The following is a 22920-nucleotide window of genomic DNA, read 5'->3' as shown; positions in this document are numbered from 1 at the left end:
ATCTTCAGACATGGAAATCATAAAACACTATTGCAGTTTAAACATATTTTGTTCCAGGCAATCACAAACGATGTTAAGTTTAAAAACATGTTTCTCATTGACTGAGAAGGGAACATATTATTTTTTAAAGAACATTACGTTTCTTTCAAAATATTTACCCAATTACATTAAGATTAGGAAAATAGCCTCTGCTACCTCTAAATCCAGTCCTTACTAAACGGAAAAAAGGTCTTTCTGCCTATGTATCATATGAAGACAAAGTGAAGTAACTACTAAAAATTACATTCCCTCCAATTAGGTGGCTGCCACTGTTCTGGATGTTTACCTGTTTTTAAGCTCGACAAAATCCATATAAGGATGCTCACATTTACAGGGAAGGATGGGAGAAATCAACAGTAATGTGGTTGTTTAATATTTTTAGAGAAAGCTAATTTACTAACAAATCTCCCTCCTCCATCAAATACATTACCCAATCACACTAACATTAGGAGAATGAAAAAGAGTTACTACCCTTTGTCTAAACGTCTTTCAGGAGAGCTGGATTCAGAGGTTGCAGTTGTTAAATTCCTAATGTTAATATGATCAGGTAATGTAATTAATGGATAAACTCAATCTCCAACTCAAGCTCAGTTTTATGATCTCCAGATGTTGTTGACATATACCAAATTTCTCCATGCCAGATGATTTGATACACACCAAATTTCAACGCAATCCATCCATGAGACTAACTGCACTAACGATATTCTGTCATAACAATGCATACAGGCTGACATAGCAATCCATCAAAACCTGCGAGACTAGTTATACAAACAAGACTGTGTGAGCAACAGCTGGAAGGATAGCCAAACACAAGGAATCCCACATATCCCCTCCTCTGTAAAGCAAAGTTACAAATTATAATAACGGTAACATTACCATGTATGCTTCCAATATCAAAAGGCATCATTGTTGGTCTCATCTCTGTTGACTGGGAGGTCTCAGGTCGGGTGGCACGCATTGATTGGTGAGAACTGGTCTGAACACTACTGCATGCTGAAACCTGGGCTGATGGAGCAACTGTTGCTACATTAGGGTGGGCTGGACGGTCTGACGAGAACCGGCTAGCAATGGACATTGACCCAATCTGTCCAATCACATTTTGCACTTTACTGCTAGATACAAGGCTGCAAAGATACAATCAAGATTCTGTTAAGAAAAAATAGTCAATAATACTTGCTGTTCAGAATTAGCTTGTAAGTGTTTGCCACTGTTAGCATCATGCAAACATATACTGCATGCATCATTTGATAAATGTGCAAAATAGTGACATTTCAGATACATGATTGGATAAAAAGATGCACATGTATTTAAATTTCTTGGACTATACTTTCTGGATTTAAAAAACATGTACATAAAAGGGTGTCATATCCTGGGTTATCACAGTGGCCAAATTATTTAGAAAATCAGTTAAAAATTACAGAACTCCCATTTAGACCAAGATGTTAATCTCTACTGGCTGTAGAGTATGTAATTTGTATATCCAGTAAAGTTCTCTATCTAAAAATAGTTCTACTAGAGAGCTCTGGATCAGATCTAATTTTTTTTATTATCTGATATTTAATGTAATCTATGCTGTGGTCAGATTGATTAAAATGCTTAGACAACAGGGAATCTATATGATTATGGATATCCCTCAAGTGTTATATTATTCTCACTTGGAATTCCCTTTTGGTCTCATATACTTCCTGCAGGTGAGTAAATAGGTGACATACAATTGGTACAGTGTCCTCTTAGTTTTGAGGCTTCTCTGTGGATGGTGGTCCAAGCACTGATGAAATCAGGAGAAATAGTGGATCTCAGGCATAGATTAATTTCTATTCCTTGAGCAATTTTCCTTTTAAGGGGACACTCTTAGGCTAGTCAGACACCTTTTTAATTTCACATATTTGTAAAGAACTTTTCTCACTTCTTTTTAAAGCAGAATGTATTGGGAAGGTAGTAGTAAATGCTTTGTTTCTGGGCGTTCTGTAACTGGTTCTTTCAATTTTCTCCTTTTGTTCACAGTCTCATTTCTCCTGACAACTGGACAAGAGTACTAACACACTCTCATATAGACTCATTGGCCTCTCAGTGGTTTTGGAATCATGTAGATTGGCTTCCTGCAGAGGGTCGCCTTCACTTCCAATAGATTATACATTTTTGGGGAAGATAATGACTATCTGGATGTGAAGGCAAACCCTCCCGTCTGCTGGAGTGTCCTAGTTACCCCATTCCTGACTGGTTTTGTTACTATTGTAACTCATCAGAAGGAATAATAAGGGCTGATTTGTTTGTTCAACTGATCACTTTGTTATGTCAGTGTGAGGTTTATATACCCCTTTGTCGCCAGTGCAGTGTGAGGTCATATGACTAGTATTGGACAGGGGGTGACTAGGACATCCCAGCAGACAGGAGAGTTCACCTCCATATCCAAGCAGTCATTATCTTCCCTAGCTAGAAAATCAGGATCAAAGGATGTCCAAAAATGTTACGCTACTATCCCCCAAAGTTTTTAATTTAACTGAAAGCAACATATCTACCAAATGTTGTTGAACTTCTACTATAAATGGAATGCCAAATCTGTTTTTATGAAGTGTTACATTAATCTTCCATCTGCTGACCTACAAACTTATGAGTTCTTACTTTGGCTAAGAGAAACATATTGATGAAGTTATCCTGAAATCTATACTCAAAAATAAAATTACTGAGCAAAATAAAATGCTAGGGCTCATCTATTTTTAGCAACTGTTACCCTGAACAGGTTTCTTCCTTAGGTAAAGAAAAACAAAGCAATAAAGTTTTGCTAAAATGTGTCCACTAGGACTTGTCACCTGGTAGCCCAATGCATGCCCTGCCACCTGCCCAACCAACTGGATCACAGCAGTGAACCAAAACGTTCGTTGGTGGAGCAAAGAAACTACAACATTATGCTAAACAGAAACTAGAAATGTATCTCTATGACATGAAAGAGACTCCAGTTAATGATCAAACTGAAGTACAAAGTTTCTTTTCTGAAAATGGTGAAAATAAAACTTCATGGGAGATGATAAGGCAGGACAGAACACAGTGGAACAAGTCAGGATGGATGGATGTAACACCATATGCCATTCCATAGATGTGGTGATGCAATATATCAATAAATGTAAAGCTTTTATAATCTTTAAAAAAAATGCACACATGTGTGTGTTTCCACAATCATACATAAACAAGTGAAGTTGTCTTCTTTCAACAGTTAAAACTGTCTAAAATGACAAAAATAAAAATCTGTTCTAAAAGAGATTAAAGAGAAACAATGCAGATGCATTAATTGGAACTATGTATATTGGAGGCAACATGTAACCTGTCATGAGCTTTTGTGGCAGGATTATCATGGTTATCCATCACAGTCCCATCTGTAGCTACAATTTGGTCTGTTATCTGTGACAGTCCTGGACGGGAAGTCTTCCTATTCTTTTGCCGGTACCTGAAATACAAGAGGCACAAATCGGTCTGAATCACTCACTAGCTGACAGATACCTAAAATCCAAATGCTTGGACAGTTGCTTTACATTTGTTTCTGTTTCAACTATCTAAAATGATGATCAGCCTCATTCATGCAACAGGAAAAGCTTTGTGCCAGAATGCTTTCTGTGAAATTTGAATCTACTCCTTGCTGGTGATTTATGAGAAGTTATTTGAATATATTTTTTGTTTTTAGTACTAAAAACCATATTTAATGACAGATTGGCATCATCCTTGCACACGTGAAAGGCCTTAATGCCAAAAATATTTTTTTGTGTGTTAAAATCAGTCAAATTCTGTAGCAGCACCATTTTTGTGTCATGTCAAGATTCTTCTTCTCTGTAATGATGGCCATGCTTGAATATGGAGCACCATGACTTGTATAGATGTGACAGATTCTCAAGAGAGGATGTCTTGTTTTTTCTTTTTAATCAAATTTGGTTACATTCTGATAAGTCACAGTCCTATTGTACCTTTTTTTAACTTACACAGGGTGATAAACTTGAGCAGTTTGAAATCTGCCCCATAGCTCATTCTATACTAATTTCATTTATTGCATCAGCACCTTCATTCACTTATTAAATATCTCTGCATAAAAAAAGAGAAATTCCATACTTGTTCCCCATGTACAATTTAAGGAGAAAGGATAGGAGTTTATCTTTAGGGAGACCTCTCACTTTATCAAAGATATAAGGAGGTGGAGGAAGGAATGGTCATAGGTTAATATCTAAACTTCAAAATATGTCTCTCTTTCTTTCTTAATGCTCCACTTTCCTAGACCTATACTGAAATCAACATCTTTGATAGATTTCGGCTCCAGTTGTATAAGCATTGATCTGTAATTATTTCTGAGCATACTCTGCTCCTTTTCTTTATATCAATATTGTTCTGTGCTTCTTTCTGAAGGGGAATATACACAGCTAGCTTTGTCAGCCTGAATATGTTGGGAAACTGATCTTTCTGACTGTTATGTACAAATTTCCAGAGATCACAGATATTATCCTTTAGATACATCTGCGTTCGAGTCTTGGATCCAGCCAACGTGGGTATGTGAGAAAGCTTGCCAGTAGCTTCTCGTGGGTCAGTGGTTCTTTCCAGGGTTTTTCCCGGGTTCTTCCTCCACCATTAATACTGGCCGCCATGTATAGCCAATCGTGTGCTGAAAAATGGCATTAAACCCTACAACAACAACAACAACAAGATACATCTGCTCCAAAATAGGATTTTTCATTAACATAAATTTTCTTTTTTAAATCAGTAGTTTACTGACTACTATGCCAAATTTCTTATCTGTTCCATAATGCTGTATAAAGGTATTTAGTCCGTCAATGCTTGTGCAGACAGAGGTATTAAAATAAATATCTTTACTATCTAATTTCATTTTTTACCCTTATTTTATTCAATTTATCTTGACCCTGATATAGATACATGTATATGGTTTTGTATATGTTTATTTGGGTCAAGATCTAGGTTTCAGAATTTCTTCAGTTCTTATATCATATAATCCAGGTTCTGGTTCTTATTTTGTAAACATCAGGATCATTCTAGAAGGTTATTTTCCATTAGTCAATGGATTTTGATATTTTTAAGCATAGTTTTAACAATTTTTCAGTCATATCACTATGATGTCTGCAGTGTGAAAGTTTATAGTGGTCTAGCACTGGGGCATCATGCCACAGACATGGAGATGTCCCTCCCAGTGACATTATCCTGACACCAGGCTGACCAGTCCTAACACTTACCTCTTAATGCTGAGCGCCAAGCCTTGTAAGTCTTTGGCATGACTCGACCAGGGATTGAACCCATGACCTCCCACATCTGAGGCAGACGCTCTAACCACTAGGCTACCAGAGTGGTTCCATTAGGTAATGGGTTTTTTAAAATATAGAAAATGCTATTTGTGACCTGAGGTCAAGTAGAGAACTATATAATCTTGTAACAGGGAGAATTTTTCAGTCATGCTTTAAGATCTGGCACTTTCAAACTGTATTATATGTTGTGTCCAGTATTTCACTTTTGGGCTAGAAATTTTATTTCTTGACATTATTGAATTAAAGTGATTATTTTCTCTGTAAATACCAAAGTGCTCTGATAAAATTCTTGGTTAGAAGCATTCAATGGAATTTATAGTGAATTCAAAGCTGGAATTATATTACTGTGATTCAACCAAAGACTGTTGACACACCAACACTCTACAAATTTCATTTAAGACTTTAAATTATTGTTTACTGCTTCCATTTCCATGCAAGTCCTAACAACCTGTGTTTGTATTAATATTTGTGTTTTGGTATATAAACAATGTGCTTGATGCAATAAAACTTTTCCTTTTTCATCAGCAAGAGCTTTAATTCACAAGTGATATTTCCCATAGTTTTATGCCAGTGCACATGATCCAATAAGCTCTTGGCCTGTAAAGGCAGCACTCACTTGCTTTCAAGCTGACAATCCTTTCGATCGAGCTGCAAATTTAGTACATGTACTTGCTCAGTGTTAAGAAGAGTTCTAAATCTACCAGTGAATGTTTCAACATCATCCCACTTGGCTTGTATAGGCAGTACCATCTTTATTTTCCACGTGACAACCCTTTGATCAAACCAAAAGTTTGGAACTTGCTTAGTGCCAAGTAACAGAGGGTGGTTACTTGAACTCTATGTGATCTTACCACACAACTGACACCTGTTCAGCTGTGTCTTTTAATCGGTTTCACATACTGTATGATAAAATTTTTACTTACTGACCCCAAGCTCAGTCTCTACCTAAGCACCCTCATGTGACAGTGAGGCCATGGAAAATGTCTGGCAATATTTATGACCATGATGACTTACAATGACTAGACAACAATGACAGTTTTCAGAACTTTATCAGACAATGAGGATGAATTCTTGGACTTTGTAACTGATGATATTTGGTAGCGACATTTATAGGATACTGTGAAATAAAACAATGTGCAATTAACTTTGATTGTTTATTTGTAAGACGTGCAATTAACACATTGTGGACCAGATTATTATGAACTATTTTTATAACAGTATGTCACCTATAATTGAATTCATGGATTTATCATGTAACTGGACATAAAATGTCTAGCATTATGGATTTAATTATGACAAATATTAAATTGTCAATTTATCTGTAAAATGTTCCACTCAATATTATACCTATATATATTCTCACACAAGCCAAATAATTTACTAAAAAATAAAATCCCAGAAGATGGAAGATCAGCTTATCTGCAGGACAATGTCAAAACTTGAACATTTTTAAGTTTTCTTGTTGCCTACAAGTATATATTGTTATTGCAGATCACCAAAGACAAGTTCACATGCCTAACCTGAACCACTAATACCTCCTGTACTGAAAACACACGTGAAGATGACCATCCATTCAGATGGAGCAGCAATAATAAGATTTTTCAATATGTCTTGACGGTCAGCTAATGCATGGGTTGTGCACCTTATAAAGTTTTACCTATTCAGATTGGTGAAGTCAGCTTATACATGAATGGGTTTATAAACGAGTATATCATTGTTCTGCTGTTATTTTTCAAATCTATCTATCCACTTGGGCTTGTTTATTTTTCCAAAGGACAACTCTGACTCACTGATAACAAGTCACCCTTTCAGACAGATCTGACTTGCAATACACCCAACTGATAGAAAGGTAAATGAGAAATTGGCTTTTTTTAAGCCCAAAGTGGGGTGGGTTGACTTGTAAGCTATTACATACAGTATAATCTTTCCTACAGTCTCCTCTATATGGATTAGGTCAGCAGTTCCCAACTTGTGGGTTGCTGAGCCCCAGGGGGCCATGGGTTTATTCCAAAGGAGCATAAAATTACAACTATTAGCATTTCGTATTTGAAAAGCTTGGGAAACACTAGATTGGACAAAATATCGTCCCAAAAAAGCAACTTTTCTGAATTGTGTTAGCTCTGGTTTTCAATTCACATTATACAATATCTTTTCTCACATGGTACTTGTTCGTTCAAAAGCAGGATGAAAAACCCGTCTCTATTACAGCAGTTTTTTTCTTCTTCAAGTAATGTAATAAATGTCTTAATCTTACTTCTCTAATTCTTCCTCTGAGTGGGCAAATGTACAGCTGGCACCACGTGGACACTTAGCTTTTTCCAGGAAGTCTCGACACATGCTGGTCTTGTAGCGGGGGTGGTAGGGTGTCTGGTTCTCATGCCTTTTACTCACAGTTTTCAGGAAATCCACTAAACCCAGGACAACAGTTTCCACAGCTTTGAGAATGACCTCCAAATTCTCCCAGGACGGCCCTGGTATATCTGTTGGAAGACAGTGCAGAAAATAGAGTTTCTGAAGAGCTCAGACTATAAAAGAATAGTGGTTCCCCCCACCCTCAATCCTGGTTGGCATTTACTCTGACCTTTCTCAGTCTGTGTTAGACATTTGGACAATTTTGTTGGGGTGGGAAATCTAAGTGCATCCTCTATATCAGACACATGGAATTCACCAAAAGATTGCAGTAGAAGCCCAGGGTTGTCACTTTAAAGAGATGCCAACCCTTGAGCATATTTATCAGGAATCCTAACATCAATTTTCCCAATCAAGACAACCTGTCCAAAATGAATAACATGTTCATTTAAAGTCAGAACTTTTATATAATCTTAAGGCATCTTCCAATAAATCTATGTACAGCTGTACTTAGTAAGGAAAGATCCAATGTCAATAAATGGTGTATCTATTCCTCCAATTACAGGAACTTGAATACCTTCACCATTCTGGGCCAAAACAGTAGCCCATAAACATTAGTTTTCCTAACGAATTAACTTCTTTTTCTCTTCACTACAGTTACCATTTTTCGTCTATTTATAGTCTAGTTGACTGGTTTCTTGTTATACAATGAGAAACTATATTCTATATGCTAATCGATCATATCTGTGCTCAAGAACTTTTCTCCCTGTGTCAAATCAGAAACCTCTTGTTCATAATCCCCCCAAAATTTTATATTCTGGAATGTTGTTAATTCAGAATTAAAAATTTTCATTAAGTTTGTTTTAGAATTCTGTAAAATTTGGAATAATTTCTTTTTACCAAAGGATAAGCATAATTATGCAACAATGTATTGGCCACTACCTAGGCCGTTACGTTGAATATTTATCTTCTCAGTTTTAAAAATTAACATAAAGAAAAATATAGGTTAGGAGATTTGATTCACATGACAAAGCATCATTAGAAATAGTCTCATACATGTTCCATTTTGCAAACTCTGCAATTCTGTCCCATGTGTTGATTTATTAAAGAGGCAACATTTTCTTATAACTTCTGTATGAATGAAAAGCTCAATTGTCAAATAGTCTTGTTGACTGCAGACAGATATGGTTTGATATAAGGTCGGATACATTTGCTAATCACTAGGTATGATGACTACCCCATGTCATTACTGTGTGGTTTTGGTGAAATCCATGTTTTTGATAGCAAATGTGCTCATACTTCTCACCCAACATAACTGTCCAAATATCTAACATTGGGAATATTGGCAACTCAAACTTCCTCCACCGATCCCTCCTGAAATCCACCAAACAGGTTTAAAGGGGACTAGAAATCAATGGAAAGATACAATAATAATTAAAGAACTGTAAGAGAAGACCTTATTCTGAAGCACCATCTCCAATCATAATGCCAATATGTTATTATTGACACTTTCTGGGAACTGAATTTTCATGACCTCATATGCATAATTTCCATACCCATTCAATTACGTTCATAATGTGACATCACAGTAGCGACTCAAGCATCCTGTCTGCCAGTTGCTAGGGTTCATGTGAAAGACCATGCGGTTTTGTGTTGCTCACGGGTGTACTAGCACACTAAGTAAGGGTTTTGAACTACATTCTTTTCCCCCAAAATAAAAAGGCATAAAGAAAGCATGGATAAATTATAGCATGTGAGTTGATTTCAAATCAAACATCATATAGCACTCTGTGCTCATTATATTTCTCAAAGAAATGTTACGAGAGGGATCCAGAAAAATGGCTGGTCTTGGATACATAAATACTAGGTCAAGATTAAATAGTGCAGCTATTCCAGACACACCTTTGGTTATTCATCAGAACTCATGCCTTGAAATAATACAGTGGAACCCCACTATAACGCGACAATTAGGGTCCCAAAAATTTGATCGCATTAATATCGGGGTCGCGTTAACGTGGGGTTTTACAGTAGTTTACTTTTTTCAGAGAACAACTCATTGGCACATGTACGTGTATTCATGTCTAATGTATATGATGAAATGGGTATTAACACTGTTCACTATCGTGCCATCGTGTCATGCAGTTCATCTATAATGCATGTAATTCCATTGAAAAATTGCACAGATTTACAATATTCAATAATTTTTTTCCCAGGTCATTGGGACTGAATTCAACATCTAATATACAGCATGAACAGAGTATCAACACCTTTTACTTGCCATCTGATATCGTACCGTCGGGGCTTGCAATTAATCCATAATATATGTATTTCCATTGCAAAAAATTGCATACATATTTAAACTATTCAATAATTTTGTCCCACATCATCTGTCTGAATTCAATGGGAAAAATTAACAGTAAAATTAGGTTAAGAAAGAAGATGCACATGCACGGTTCATTACGTTCCAGGGTCTATGAACGGTGTCTACAAATTTCATAATGCTAAAATTTTCTCTTATGTGTTTCAGTGTACATTTATCCATTGCAAATTTCCAATAATTAATGCTTGTACGCCTATTCGTTTGAACGACTACAGCAAGAATAATTAACAATCAACACATGCTTTCAGTGTGCATATAACTTTTACTTCAGATTTTGTGAATATTGAAAGAAATGTGTGAAAACAACTATACTAATCATTGCACAAAGTACAGATAATGACTTGTGTTTGTGAACTTGCTTTTCCATAATGGTAAAATATTTGTATAAAAAAAGGAAATTAATAACGAGTTCATAAAAAAATACCATACCCATGTAAAACCAGAGAACTAAGTGCAGTAGGCCTGCAATGGTCACGAGTCACTTCTATAAAAAAATTTAAGCTGAACACATGTTTGTACTCTTTCAATTTCCACCTAATAAAGCAGACATTATTTACTGGGCAATTGATTGCGTCTATTAACACCGCCAAGCCCAGCAAATATGTTGGCAGCTTTCATTTTTTGATGTTTATTAACTTGTGAGAATCTTTTATCAACCACCTCAGTGTTTGCTGCTTGGTTGTGTATGCAGTTAAAGAAACACATGTTGGCTATTGTTTGAGCAATGATTGTATACAGAATAATTGAAGACAATCACAAAGACGACTTAGTGGCTTTACTCATGGACCAGTAATAAGTAGTTGTTGTTGTAGTAGTAGGGTTTAACGCCATTTTTCAGCACACGATAGGCTATACATGGCGGCCAGTATTAATGGTGGAGGAAGAACCCAGGAAAACCCAGGAAAGAACCACCGACCCACGAGAAGCTACTGGCAAACTTTCTCATATATCCACATTAGCCGAATCCGAGACTCGAACCCACGCAGACAGAGGTGAGATGGCAGTGATCCTTAACGAAGTGCGCTTTAGACCACTCGGCCACTCGGGGCCCCCAGTAATAAGTAACATATCCAATAATGTTGATTTAGGCGTAACACTTCAAGAACCTGGTGATATTGTTAAATTTCAGAAACTATGCCACGATCGTATTATATTAAAATTCATATGTGAACTCCTTCCCAAAATGATAATAAACGTTTTACACACTATTTCTCATACTTGAAACAAATATTCTTTCCCGGTATGAGAAAAATACACACATGTATTTAAAATTTCAGGAACCATGCCACGATCATATTTAATCTGAATTCATACGCAGTCTCTTCCCCATAATGATAATAATTTTTTTATACACTATTTCATGTACTTTGAACAAAAAATATTTTTTCATGTGCGAATAAATATACAAAATTTCGGAAGCCACGCCACGACCACTTTATATCTGAATTCACGCTATAGCAGGGTTGTACTGAATATTAATCCCACCCTCAATAAACCAACATATCCAAATTCACTAATCATAGCATATGTAAATTATATGGGAATGGCTGAATGGTTAAATAGAAGTTGTATACTGCACCAAGTACATTTTCATGTGCATGGCTTTCAATTAATTTGTGTGAGTTCTCACAAATTACAGCTCCAAGTGCATGGATTCATACAAATTTTGTGATTTGCCTGCCCTGGCATAATCTCTGTTTATGTACTTTACAGAACAATTGATGATCAACTTTTGAGCCAAGTTCCTCTGTAGCTTTGCCAGTACTTCCTGATTGTCACACAGTGAATAAGTTGCCTTAAATGCTGATAGGTGGTTATTGTTTAACCTGGTCTGGAACAAACAATAGCCACTGATGAGAATTTGGTTTTTAACATATTTCACGGCATGACACCAATAGTGGCACTTTCAAATTCAACCAAAATAACCAAGATACAAATCAACAAAGAAACTTCGCATAAAAATGATTCATAAATGATGAGTAAAGTACTTTATTTACCAGTGGAACACATTTGGAATGTCTCTTTTATGCTGAAAAAAATGTTTGGATAAAATAATTAGCCTGGCATGGGGGGGGGGGCAATATATATGAACCACATCCCCATGTTCATTTTACAGAAGATGAGTTAATGTTATCAAGTTTTTTTTTATAGTTTTTTACTAACAAAAGTGCCTGTGCCTGCAGCAGCTGTTTCAAATGAATTCTCAATTTAAAGAAAAAGGAGGCAAATGACGAATAATTAATGGCGACTACTGAAGATTAAAATAACCTGCATACAGTAATTATCGTTTTGTATTGATTTTCCACCTCTTGTATTTATATGTCGGTACAGTAAAAGTGTTGATGCATTGATATAGCGATGAATTGTTTCACCTCTATTCAAGGCTTTCAAATGTGGACAGGAAATATAAGAAAATGAAGAAATTTGCTTTTTGAGAGGTTTCAACACAGTTCAAAGCTTTGATATCGTATTGAATTGAAGCAGTAAATATGGTTCATCTCCATTATAAAACATTACATTTTCAAGCCGAAATATGTCCATGAAATACAGGTTTAGTTTGGTTCTGTGGGGTTTAACACTATTTTGCAGCACATGATAGGCTATAGATGGCAGCTAGTACATTTGGTGGCTGAAGAACTTAGGAAGACCCAGATAAGAACCACCTACTCATGGAAAGCTACAAACATTCTCACATACCACACTGGCTGTGGTGAAACTCAAATTCACATGGATAGATGTGTGGGTGATCTATAGAGGCAAATGCCTTAGACCACTCATCCACCTGGGGCCCCTCATAAAACATAGATGCCCCACCCCAGTGCCTGAAGACCAAATTGGCAAAATTTAACCAAGGTCTAGCAAGACATCAGTCCTTGAAGGGACTGATGCTCTACTGGGCAGAAAGAATTCCCAGGATGATAAGACCATTTCTTCTTTTAAACTTCAAAGTGTTTGAGACCATCTCTGGCATTATTCAATATATTGTATGTCAGTTTGGAAAAATTTCATTTAGCATAGCTGCCAAGTCAAGAATACAAAAATGATGACTGCTTATGACAAAATACTGATTTTCAGGAACAAATACTGACTTTATAAATTTTAATGCATATGTAACCATTTACAACATCTACAACCATCAGTAAAGTAGGACAATATCTTACTTACTTATTTCATGTCAAAGATGAATGTGTTGCACTCTTGCACCTTCTCTAAAGGGCACACTGTTCCATTTGGGTGCTCATTCAGAAGGTGCAAGAGTGCAACACACACTCAGACATAGGCTGTTTACAGGTGCCTTTTCCCCACCTTGTTTTCAATCATGGTTGATTTCAAGGTACCATCTTTCACTGATAATCTGAATTCGGTGTGATTTTTTTTACTTATCTGTTTTCATTCTAGCACACAAGTAATCCTTTGAGATTTTACTTTCTGGAAAAAGTATGTGAAATAAATCACCAGCAACACTAGCAACTTAAAAAGGAAGGTTTATTTCGAATGGAAATTTAGTAAAATGAACTGTAGATCGAATTACATCAGGGTTCTCTCTGGTATTTAAAAACAAAAATTCAGGCTGTGTTGTTGATAATGAAGCAACAAGCTAATGCTTATTAGCTTTTTCATGCTGTTTTATGTCATGGGCGCCTCCATGCCCAATAGCAAAATCACAATTTGCATGATGGCACAATTGTCCTTCCAGTTCTGTTTTCTTTTCTTTGCAGTGGAAAATTCTAAATCTTCTGCTTTCCTGTTCAGCAGCACTAGAAGTTGAGAGTGTCTGTGTGTGTGATTTGATTTTTAATGTAGCTCTAACAATTTTTCAGTAATATCTCTACGATATCTGCAGTGTGGCAGTTTATTATGATGTCCAGCACTGGAGCATCAAGCTGCAGACACGTAGCATGATGTCCACCCAGTCACAATATCCTGACACCAGGCCAACCAGTCCAACCACTAACCACGTAACGCTGAGTGCCTAGCGAGGCAGCTGTTAGTACAATTTTTGTAAGTCTTGGGTATGACTCAGCCGGGGTTTGGATCCATGATGCTCTACTCACCAGACCACCGGAGCAGTCTCACTAGAAGTTGATTATTATGAAGATGATACAGTGATAGCATTTATCAAGAAAATTATGAGTAAATGTCAATAGATAGAGGGCTGGGGGTTGGGTCCAATCGGTAACAATGTTGTCAAGAAAATTAAGAGTATCTATCAATGAATTGAAGACTGGGGTGTCCAACCTGTAACAATATTATACTGTTACAGGCTGCCCCCCCCCCCGACCTCAATTCATTGATGGATACAATTGATTTTCTTGGTAATGAGCCCCTGTGGTGGCAATTGCTTTGTGCAAAATATGGTTGTGAAAGACATGCATGTTAGTCTGGATTTCGAATGAACCAATTGTATTTTAGAAATCTGTATCCCTATATACATGTGATACATTTACTCTCAGAATGCAACCGAGTGCCCATCCTAAACAGAAAATTGTAAGGAAATTTTTAATTTAACTTCTCTATTTAATAAACAGATTTTTTCAACAAGAAAAACATACATCTGAATTCAGGTCCAAAATACGAGTTAAATATGGAATTGACGGGACAAATGGCAGCGTGATTTAAGCTAAAGTAGACATCATTAGAAGTGTTTTGGTGAAAACCCCATGTCAAAATGATCGTCTATTAAGGAGGAGTAGTGACAATAAGATTTTTAAGACCATCATTATGGCAGACATTTTGGATGTATGATTGGCATCATTTTCATTTAGGACAAACTAGGTATCATAGGATTTTCAAGATGGCTGCTATGTGGCAGGCATTTCTGCACCAGTTTTATGTAAGACCAAGTGAACATCATAAGAGTTCTTCTGGTGGAAACCTCATGTTAATATGACTTTCTGTTTAGGTTAAGTAGGTATTAGGTATTGTATGTCAGACTGGCACCATTTTCATTTAGGAACAACCAAACGTCATAAGAAGTGTTTTAGTGAGAACCCTATGCTGACATGTCTATCCATGCAGGAGGAGTAGCAATAACAAGATTCTGAAGATGGCAGCCACACTGGATCGCAAATTGGCACCATTTTCATTTAGGACAAACTAGACATCATAAGAAATCTTTTAGTGAAAATTCCTTGTTGCTATACCATCCATAAAGAAGCAATAGCAATTATAAGATTTTCAAGATGACTGCCATGGTGGCCATTTGGACACAAGATTAGCAAGATTTTCATTTATGACCAACAAGACATCATAAGAAGTCTTTAATAAAAACACATGTTGATAAGAGCACCCATGGAGGAGTAGCAATATTTTCAAGATGGCTACTGTGGTGGCCATACTGGATGTCTGAGCAGCACCATTTCATTTAGGACCAACAAGACCACAGGATGAATGTATGTGTAAAAGTTCATGGCAATATTCAGCGATTCAGGAGTAGTGATAAAATGTGATGTTGGATGACAGACAACAGATCACCACATAAGTTTATCCGCTCTCAGACCATCAGAACTAATAAGCTCTAACAGTGACTTGGATAAGCAGGGATCGTCCTGGGCTTCACCAATGTCGCAAATTGCGATTTTTTATTCTTATTGGCGACAAAAATATCCCATCTGGTGATTTTTTTGGCGACATACTTTTTGGTTATTTAATTTGTACATACAATCATGGATTTGGACTGGATAAATTAAAAGGCAGAACGAAAGGAAGCCACAAACTTGACTAAGCAATGCATTGGAATCAATCTGTTACACAAACGATCCTTTGTTCTTATTGACAACCCCATCTTTACAGTGCATTGTTACATCATAATCTGCTTATGCTGACATCTGGGCTGAGTACTGTATGCTGTGATACAGTCAATCATGCTACCACACTATACCTACAACTGACCGACTTCTGAAGACGCGAATAGAACAGATACAATTAATTGTATGGCTAATCCTTCTGTTTTTTTTATTTATACATATACCAATACAATAGTTTTGCTGAACCTTCATAGAAAACTGATAACCTTTGAAGTACCGACTACCGTGTATAAATACAAAGCAAATGGAAAAAATCTCAATCACAATTACATCTGTCGCCAGTGCAGCATTTTACTCATTGATCTTTTCCTTTTGCCATCAGTCCCGTGTTATGGCTGCAGAGACTTAAACTCCGCAACAAAAAATAGCAAAAAAAAAAAAAAACCCCAGTTTTGCATAATTAATAACAATTATTTATTTCTCAAAATACAGGAGTGAAAGAATCCCTAAATTGGGTGTGAATTTATTCTTATATATACGGTCCAATATTGCCAGGTGTTGACTCGTGTAAGTTTCATTCGTGGGAATGGAGATCCTATTTTTCTTGTCAAGAAAATTTATACAGCATTCAGTGATCATTCTTGGGATTTAGGAAGCAATTCACTACAAGCTTTGTAAAGCTAGCCATAAAAAGGGGGGGGGGGGGCTGCTGAGAGACTACTGGTGTCACCTGTCAGCACTGAGGACTGTGAACGTGGATTCAGTAAGATGAACCTCATAAAAACTGACATCAGAAATAAGCTCTGCATCTCATCTCTCGAGAATTTAATGAGAATCAACATGTACAGATGTGAAAAATTAGACTTTGAAACTGCATTCAACAAGTGGGCAGCCCTAAAATCGCGACGGATCTTCATGTAACACTTTGTAACATTTTGTTAATGCTTGTTGTAATTAAAGTATTAACTAATCCATCTTTTGTAATTTTCATTGCCTGTTACATTAATAGACTAAATCAACACTTGGAAAACTGTACACTACTTTTTTTGGCGACACTTTTTGAAAATTGGCGACAAAATATTGAGGTTGGCGATTTTTTTGGCGACAGCTTTTTAAAAGCCAGGACCATCCCTGGATAAGCATAAAAAAAAGGTGGTATTGTATATGACCTGAAGGAGTTCTAATTTATTTTCCTGTGAAGTGATGAAAAACCTACCTGGTCCAGGATCAATGTTTGAGAGGAACTCCAAATGTGGCCTGAGCTTCTGAAGTCCATGTGGATCTCCAGTTCTCTGCAGGGCAATCACAAGTTCATTTACACTCTGACCAAAGGTTTGTGGAGTCTGTAGCTGCATGATGATGATAATAATAATAATAATAATAATAATAATAATAATGATAATAATAATAATAATATGAAGAAGAAAATTAAAAGTAACTGACACTATAAAGGCCAGAAAGCAATGACTGGAAAGTAAGAGAAGATGATGAAGAATATAGACTAAAATTTTATGATATATATGTTTATAAATATTAGAGCAAGAGTGTGTGTATGAAATGGTCTTTTTACTTCCTTTATAAGATCTCTGAACCAAGTTTTAAAAAAAGTATTTCTGAAATCGAGAGAGGGAGCGAAAGAAAAAATGAAATGGTCTTTTTACTTGGTAGAGAGAGAGAGAGAGAGAGAGAGAGAGAGAGAGAAATGAATGAGAAAAAAATGGTCTTTTTAACTTGGTTGAAATTCCCACAATGATCTGAATCTATGTTCACAAGTAGTGATAGTAAGTTTTTTAAGTTTGGCTGTCAAATTGGCACCAGTTAGATAGACATCATATAAAGTCTATTATCAAAAAACCCACAATGTGTTCATATGACCATGTTTTCAGGAAAAGCAATAACAAGGTTGTCAAGATGGCCATATTGTATGTTTGAATGGCACCATTTTCATTTAGGTCCAACTAGACATTGTATGAAGTCTTCCTGTGAAAACCACATGTCAATACGACATTGAAATCAGAAGAAGCAGCAATAATATTTTCAACTGGATGTCAGAGGTACCATTTCATTCAGAACAAACTAGACATCGTAAGTTTTCTAGTGAAAACACCATGTCAATATGACTGTCTGTTAAGCAGCAGGATTAATAAGATTTTCAAGATGGCTGCTATGGTGGCCATACTGAAGTCCAAGTGGCACCATTGTCATTCTGGGCCAACTAGATATGATAATATTATTCCAGGAGAAGTAGTGATAACAAGATTGTCAAGACAGCCACTGTGATAGTTAGACTTGTACCAATTTCATTTAGGACCAACCAGACCATAGGATAAATGTGTGCAAAACTTCATGGCAATCCTTCATGTAGTTCAGGAGTGCTACTGGTGTACAAATTACAGGTGGAGAACAGGCTGTGTCTCATAAGTTCATCTGGTCTGTGACCAGTATATCTAATAATAACAGATTCATTAAACCACTATATACATTTACAAAACAACTCATTGGCAAGTTGGAATCTAAACAGAGAAATAAACCTTTCACTTGTATAATTAAAATTACATGTACATTCTATACTTTGATAATGGAAGAGCTGTAACAGTGTGTGGCTTGATAAATCCTTAGTGATTTATAGTTCATTAGGTATCTACCAACATGTTAGAACATAACAAATGAGCTAAAGTTCATATTATATGGCTGAGACAAGAGAATCTCATTACCATCATATGAATTATTTGAAACAAGTGCCATAGAGGTTATAACTCAAAGTGGCACACACAAATACATTTGCGCATATCTGAAAGTCCCATCTGAAAATAAGAAAACATTTTAGAGAACATTATTTTTCATTGAAGAGTGCCAAACCTGAAACTCCAAGTGACTTTTTTTTATAATTTTTTTTAAAAAAAATCTTGACACAAACCATAATAGTAAGAAATCCTACATCTCCACAGTGCTTCACAAACAAAGACGCCACACCAAAGCCTGAAAGCTAACTTAAATACGAAACTTAACCATGATGTAATGGATGGATAGAAGGATAAGGATAATATATGCCCTACCACTGTCATGATGGGAAATACACAAAAGCTTGAAAGCTAACTTAAATACGAAACTTAACCATGATGTGATGGATGGATAGAAGGATAAGGATAACAATATATATATTGTCATGATGGGAAATACAAAAGAATCCTTAGCCTTGAACAGAGAAAAGACTTACTTTATCAATTATGGACTGCATGTGAGATTTGTGGGCTGAGTCCCCATACAACAAGGAAGACCACTGGTCAGGAGCAATGCGTAAGCCAGCTTCCATGGCTATTTGGACGATCTGAGTGTCATGTTCTCGTCTCAGAGCTTCATAGGTACGAAACTCTTCCTTCAGCTGCATGAGGGATGACTCACCATCCCTCTTTGTCACCTATACAGAAATATTACATTTATTTACAAATCTGCAAATGCATCACATTTTCAAATTGGCTGCACATCAAAATGGGCAGATGTAAAATGATAATAAACTGCTGGCAAATTGGAACACAAGTGTTATATCATGACCCTCCACAGTGCCAAAGAAAATATCTTTTGCAACTACTTCTTAACTCATTTATCGGAAATGTTTTAGAATGGGGATAAAGGCCTTCTACTTGACGATTTGAGGACATTTATCATGATTTTACCACCTGAAATCCACTCTTCCAATTAGAAATGATGAGAGAAAATGTCTGGTAATTATTTTTTTTTTGAAAGTAGCAGACAGTTATATATCCATGTTAATAAAATCATTTATTTTAAAATAAATGGCAATCAGGAAAGAAAAATACATGTTCTGAAGAGTCTAAAGTTAATAAATATATCTCTTCTTTTACATCTGATAAAATTTGAGAATGAAGGCCTACTAGGCAAAATATCTTTGATATGCCAAACGGGAAAATGGTGGTTGCCATTACATCCCCATCATTATGTCAGCACAACTATTTAAGCTATTTTATCAAGCATATTCTCATGTCATATCAAATGACATGTCATATCAAGCATATTCTCATATCATATCAAGCATATTGTCATGTCATATTAAGCATATTCTCATGTCATATCAAATGACATGTCATATCAAGCATATTGTCATGTCATATTAAGCATATTCTCATATCATATCAAGCATATTTTCATGTCATATCAAATGTACAAAAAGTACAGTGAATAGCACATTATATGCCCATCCCATGTTTATGTCTTCTTTGCTGGCTGGCTAACTGGAGATTACTGACCAATGGGTCTTAATGACCTTGGCCCTAAGTCAAGGTATGCAGCCATAACTAGACTTAATAAGCAGAAATCATTATTTTCTTATTGTACTTACCATGACCATAACCTCTGACCTTTATATATCAGAATCTAAAAGTTTCTTTTTTGCCAGAAGTACAAATTGTCCACAAAGTTTGGAGAAGGAATACACTCTAGAATAAATGTTTTCTGAAGAATTCATTTTTTTTTGAGCCACAATGACCCTGACCTTTGCTCATTTGACCCCAAAATGATTATGAGGTAAAAGAAGATTGTATTGTATTAAAAGGTGCACAAATCTAGCAAATAAAATTTGGCTATTCATTTCTGAACAAGAATGCCGTGAATGGCAAATTATACAGTGGTAATTATAACTGGTAACTACAATCTGTATGCACAAAATGTTTTTCTTCTTTCAATCAGAGTGACCATGTCCTTTGACCCCATGAGCAATAGGCTTCTTTCTTACCCTAAGTGCAAGCCATTCACCAAGTCTGGTCCAGGTCTGAGACAAAAACTAATGTTATTGTGCAGAAACCATTTTCTTCTTTCATTCAGTGACCTTGTGGTTTTACCTTTTGACCAAAGTATCAATAGCCTTCTTCCTTAACCCAAGTGCAAGCCATCCACAAGTTCTGGCTGAGCTATTTCTTGTAGAACTAATGATATTGCGCAAAAATAATGTTTCTTTTTTTCGGTCACAATTACCAAGACCTCTGACTTTTTGATCCTGAAATCAATTGGGTTCTTCCTTTCCACTGTTAGTGTTGTAGAAACCAAGTCATTATGCAGAAACGGTTTTCCTTTTTTTTTCAGTCACAGTGACCTTAACCCTCGAGATTTTCAGTCCAAAATTGACTCCATTCTTCCTTACACAAAGTACAAGCCATCCATAATGTTCAGGAACTGTAGATGGTGGACAACTATGGTGCAAAGATAAAACTTCTTAGCTAATATTAAATTCTTGCAGTCAGGCACTCATCAGACTGAAAAAATGGACATCTTGGGCACTGGGCTATTCAAAATTGTACAACTATGCAGTTTCCATGTTATGACAGCTCGTCTCCTACCCAAGGGTCTGTACTGGATATATATCTAAATTTGTCTCTTGTCCTTTCCAGTCTCGTATGGTTATGGGTGAGGATGTCAACACAAGGGTATACAAATGTTGATGACCTATGGTTTTCCCTGAGCAACCAGTGTTAAAAATCTGGTTGCCCAATAAATTACTGCTCTTGTCCCCAAGTTAGCTGTCATTAAAATTATTCTATGACTGAATGTGTGTGTGTGTGTGTGTGTGTGTATGTATGTATATATATATATATATATATATATATATATATATATATACACACACACACACACACACACACATATACACAGTCAGCTCCACTTAAATGCATATCGCTTAATTGCATAGCGAAAGTATGGCCCCATTTTACACTGTAAATATACAGGAATTCCACTTAAATGCATACTCCATTTATCTGCATAGCTTGGGTCTAGTCCCGAGGTTATGCATATAAGCGGAGTTGACTGTATGTGTATAGAGAGAGAGAGAGAGAGAGGAGGGAGAGAGAGAGAGAGAAAGAAAGAAAGAGAGTGTTAGTCCTAATTCCACATAAGACTTGCAACTCAACCATCAGTCCTGCTAATGGAAAGAGTAATACACATTTACAAAGGTAATTTACAAATAAAATATTAGCAAACAATTTTTTTCCTGTTTTGATAGTGTCTTATTGTCTGTTAGCTTTCTAGCAGATGGCCATCCCTGACCAGAAACTTACTAGTATTTTAACTTTATCCTAGTTTACAACATTATGGTTCACATTATCATTAATCCAGTGCTAATAATCCTGCATCTGAACTGTCAGGAAGGCTAAAAACTTTCCATGTGAAAGATGTCAATTGATACCTGGGTACTCGGTTGCCTGCCTGTTAATAATAACCCATGTAATAAAATGGGCAACTGGGTACCTGTTAAATATAAATAAAAATATATTCCAAGTTCAGATCAAAGTCATCAGGAGCGAGTGAACACAGTTCGAGGCTCATGTAGTGTGACTACTGTCTGCATACAATTTACTTATCATACATGTACTATATAATAATACAAGGGAGGACACTTCTCTCCTTTCCCGTGCAACCTAATGTTATGTATATTTAATGTGCATTGTTTGTCTGTTAGGTTTTTTTAAAATAGATTCTTTTTACTTATTTCATTATAAACTATTGTAATGTATCATTGTATGTTGGACATAACCTTGTCAAAAATCAAATTCATTTTATACTTAACCTGAATTATTGATTTTTTGTTTCAATTCTGTAAACAACTAATATATAGCTAAAATATTCTTGATCTGTATGGGTTTAATATTAAGATCATTATTAATATTATTAACTCATTAAGCCCCAGTGCTGCCTTTAAGTGTGATGATGTTGTACCCTGTTTCTGAGTTTTGCAGCGTCAAGGCCATTTAAGACACACCAAAATGTGTGGTATAAGAGACAAGTAGACAGATGTAGCTCTACAATGATACCAAATAATCTCAACTTTCCACTTGCATTACAAAATACAGAGGGAAAATGTAATTTTTGAGACCCAACTTTTTTACTAAAAATAATCTGAGTTGTTGGACCTGGATTTTATGTCTAGATTTTAGACTTTTGGCCTGAGATCTAAGGCAGACTGGTCTGAACTGCACATGGACTGGCAAACCTTTACTAAAAGTAGGATAACTGAGATTTGAGGTAAAAAGTGGCCAGGACACTAAAATGATGGGTACCAACATGCACAAAAAAAAAAAGGAAAGGAAAGGATAATACAGAACAT

At 36.0% G+C, this 22920-nt stretch overlaps 1 protein-coding gene across 1 annotated transcript in view; it reads right to left on the bottom strand.

Annotated features, from left to right (window-relative positions):
• LOC149775799 (uncharacterized) overlaps positions 1-22920 on the bottom strand; it is a 79115-nt gene that overhangs the window by 32614 nt on the left and 23581 nt on the right. The window contains exons 5-9 of the mRNA XM_089943836.1: positions 19024-19224; positions 17023-17155; positions 7585-7810; positions 3359-3481; positions 916-1163 (exon numbers count right to left, since the gene is read on the bottom strand). Coding sequence (XP_089799962.1) covers positions 916-1163; positions 3359-3481; positions 7585-7810; positions 17023-17155; positions 19024-19224 — 931 coding nt within the window. The remainder of the gene's footprint in view (positions 1-915; positions 1164-3358; positions 3482-7584; positions 7811-17022; positions 17156-19023; positions 19225-22920) is intronic.

The sequence above is a fragment of the Sinohyriopsis cumingii genome, chromosome 19, assembly GCF_028554795.1.
Source record: "Sinohyriopsis cumingii isolate HCF-2022 chromosome 19, ASM2855479v2, whole genome shotgun sequence".
NCBI lineage: Eukaryota > Metazoa > Mollusca > Bivalvia > Unionida > Unionidae > Sinohyriopsis > Sinohyriopsis cumingii.
The sequence above is the reverse complement of the archived record's forward strand: the minus strand, read 5'-3'. Positions and strand labels throughout refer to the sequence as shown.